This window comes from Adelges cooleyi, unplaced genomic scaffold, assembly GCF_023614345.1.
Source record: "Adelges cooleyi isolate 19-005CV unplaced genomic scaffold, UGA_ACOO_1.1 ACOO_flye_CR_arks_rails_tigmint_CR_PRNA_247, whole genome shotgun sequence".
Taxonomy (NCBI): Eukaryota; Metazoa; Arthropoda; class Insecta; order Hemiptera; family Adelgidae; genus Adelges; species Adelges cooleyi.
In genome coordinates, this window is record NW_026095912.1 from 12,286,230 (window position 1) to 12,289,363 (window position 3,134).

Below are 3,134 nucleotides of genomic sequence, written 5' to 3' on the forward strand. Positions count from 1 at the left end.
TTGTTGTTGCTATAAGGTGATCTCAAAATTTCATTATAACCTTTTCAAAGATTTTTTTTGAATCTAAAGTAATGAAAAAAGCTAAGCTTTGTGAAAGTATAGTTAGCTGTTCAATCAACAATATAACTTTGTGGTAACCATTAACTATAAATAGTCAATGGTGGTAACCCTAAAAAAAGCTAGCTCTTTTGCTATTTTGATCCTTGAGAATATTTTACTTATTGTCACACCCTTCTTCTTTTCCTAAGCTCTAAAGGTTAGGTTAGGTTAGGTGCGATCACCACAGCTCTGTGTTAATGTAATTCCATTGACTTGATACGATCACATTAGCTGTGTTGAAACACTTTTTTTTTCTACTTGACCATTTACCCCAATGGTATTACCACGTGGTGGTAGGATAACTGTAATTTGTATACAGGTATTAATAGTATTAAGAAATATAACAGGGATAGGCTTACACGTACAAGTAAGTATACAGGTTAATCTTGAAGGAATATATTTTTTAGTTTTTAATATAATTATCGGCTCTGTATAGGTTAACTTATATATTTAATCAACAGAAAACGAGTTGCTTAACATTTTTATAACGTTTTAATGTTAAAATATTATATTTACAAAATAACACAAATAGTACTATAATTGATTAAAACAAAAGTAACTCACACACCCTTTAGATTTTTAAGAATACATAAAATTAAATAAGCTAACAACATACCTTGACATTTTTTTTAGGAGATAAATTAAATTTTTTATATAGTTTGGACTTTTGAATATAGTAAACAACGGTAGGATATTATAGTAATTTTGTAGCCCTGAAATACTGTTAAAAAAAAATGTACAATGTGACAACAGTACAGTATTTGTAAATTATGTAAAACGTCGTAATCTCACTGTACTGGCTTTTTAAAAAATGTGGCAATTTTTATTTTAAGTTATCATATTAATAAAAAAAATAAAATCATATTTTATAACGAAACGAAAAATGTACTGTTAAAAGGGTGACATAATTACTTGCCTAGAAGCGGCAGAGTTTTAAACTCACCACTGGCTGGTGGTGTTGTAGCGTCCACATTATTTAATGTTGTCTTGAGACCTCATTAATTTTTTAAATTCCTCTCTTGTCATATGTTCATCTTTAAATCATTATAAAAGTATTCACGTTATAAATTACCAAACTATATTAACCTGTAACGAATGGTCATTATTATTATTATTACGTTTTTATGTACAATCTTGGCCATAACATCAACATTGTACAACATCAAAGTGATTTTTAGTTTTTCAAATTTTACATATTATATACTTTACAACATCTATTACTGAATTATTATAATTTAACGTACCACGCAAGTTTGCAATTATCCCTTCGACTTCCCCTTCAGTTAGTTTATAAATGTGGAATTCCTTTTTAAAGTAATTTCGCACTCCATCCTTGGTTACTTTTTTGGTTACTTTCGTGCTAAACAGCGTTTTTACCACAATTGGTTCCCCCCTTCTCTCAACCACATCATAAATTGTATCGAGTTCCTTAAATCACAACATTTTAATTTTTTAAACACAATGTGAATACTCCTGTTATAGAAAGAATGTGACTATTATTCACTAGGTTTATAGAGTATTTTTTTTCTCTAATGAATCATATATTTGGATAGAAAAAAATTAAATTACCCAATCAGTAAATTTCTCATTCATTGCTGCTAGAAATTCCTCTAATGACATATGACGAGCTAGAAATTGTTAAAAAGGTATTCGCATTAAAATTTACCGCACACTACCGATAATAACATCAATGTGATAATTGATTATTCACATATTTTTACATAATATTATACATTTAATGTTTTACAACACCATTGCTGAAGTATTATAATTCAACGTACCCCACGTGTGTAGTATTATATTGTCAACATCTTCTTCAAGTAGGTTAGGCTTGTCGTCATCAATGTATTTTCGTACTGTAGCTAAGGTAAATTGTCCTTTTACAAATGGCTCCTCAATTTTATAAAGCTTAGTTACTGAGTAAGTCAGTTCTTTTAGCTTGAAATTTTTATCTTTAAGTGTTACCTTTTCATAAAAGTCAGCGAGTTCCTAAAAACATTTCATTTTTATTACATGTTTTTCTTGTAAATACCCATGCAAAATTAATTAAACCCACTTCCTAATGTCGTAGAAGGCTGAAACTTTGCACAGACAATCATCTAGGATGTCAATGCAATATCCTGTAATTATATAGGGACTCAGACATCCAAATCGCAAATGCCGGTATGTCAAATATGGGGGTGCTACAACTGATTGGTAAATTGTTCTTGTAGTAAAATAATTTTTTTACTATTTTTTAGAAAAGCGTATTTATTTTTAATATAATATGCGAATTATACTACTATTATAAAAATAATATGTCTCAAATTATTACTAGTATATTATTCACTAGGTCTTAGAGTATTATTTTTTTCAATGAATCGTATATTTAGATAGAAAAAGTTCCAATTACCTTAGGAGTAAGTGTTGCATTAGCCACTAGAAAGTAAAATAACATTGATGTGAAGATAACTATAAATTTGAAATACATGATTAAATTTTGTTGTACACGTATAACACTTGATGTTTGCAGGGATTTAAGACTTTAATAATTCTTATTCTTTTTAATGGCTGCTGTTATTGCGATATCAGCGTAAAACTAATAAATACTTACATATATTTTGTTTGTTCAACATAATATACGTATTAAAATTAAGGCTGTGCATCATAAGTAAACGGTAGTGGTTTGGCAGTTTGACAAACACAGAATATGTTCCTATTACCTGTTTACACAACCGTCTTATAACAAAATAATATTTTTTGGCTTTTTGTACACTAAGCATTTTAATCAAAGGAGAACATTGAGAACGAAACCAGGTCATGCTTTATTCAAGTGTACCTAACACTTTTAAAGAAACAATTTTTTATTCATAAACTACACTTTAAAGTTTAATTTGTACATAAACCGTGTCGTATTTTAACTAAGACGCCCAAATAAAATTCTAGAAAATAAAAATTGAAAAAATATAGTATACCGAATGATTTTTTTAACAACCTACACTAGTTTACCCTTAAGATGAGTACAATTTTGTAGTTCTACAAACTAATATTTTAAA

The 3,134-nt window shown here is 28.4% G+C and overlaps 1 protein-coding gene across 2 annotated transcripts; it reads right to left on the reverse strand.

Moving 5' to 3' along the window:
- Nucleotides 1-670: 670 nt before the first annotated feature.
- Nucleotides 671-2,659, reverse strand: LOC126836840 (uncharacterized). Of its 2 annotated transcripts, none has more exons than XR_007685404.1 (5): nt 2,156-2,275; nt 1,881-2,088; nt 1,669-1,727; nt 1,344-1,527; nt 671-1,133 (listed from the first exon to the last, which is right to left on the reverse strand). XR_007685404.1 is itself a non-coding variant. In XM_050570496.1 (5 exons), the coding sequence occupies exons 1-5, from the start codon at nt 2,567-2,569 to the stop codon at nt 1,072-1,074; spliced, it is 591 nt and encodes a 196-aa protein (XP_050426453.1). In that variant the 5' UTR covers nt 2,570-2,659; the 3' UTR covers nt 671-1,071. The 2 variants fall into 2 exon arrangements, 1 of the variants encoding a protein (XP_050426453.1); XM_050570496.1 differs by lacking the exon at nt 2,156-2,275 and adding an exon at nt 2,492-2,659.
- Nucleotides 2,660-3,134: the final 475 nt, after the last annotated feature.

What these genes read in the sequence shown, in the direction of transcription:
- LOC126836840 (XM_050570496.1), bottom strand. Translation starts at nt 2,569, where the DNA reads ATGTATTTCAAATTTATAGTTATCTTCACATCAATGTTATTTTACTTT. An exon ending in TATAATACTACACACGTGGG is followed by an intron (nt 1,728 to 1,880) that starts GTACGTTGAATT and finishes AACAATTTCTAG; the next exon opens with CTCGTCATATGTCATTAGAG. An exon ending in ATGAGAAATTTACTGATTGG is followed by an intron (nt 1,528 to 1,668) that starts GTAATTTAATTT and finishes TTGTGATTTAAG; the next exon opens with GAACTCGATACAATTTATGA.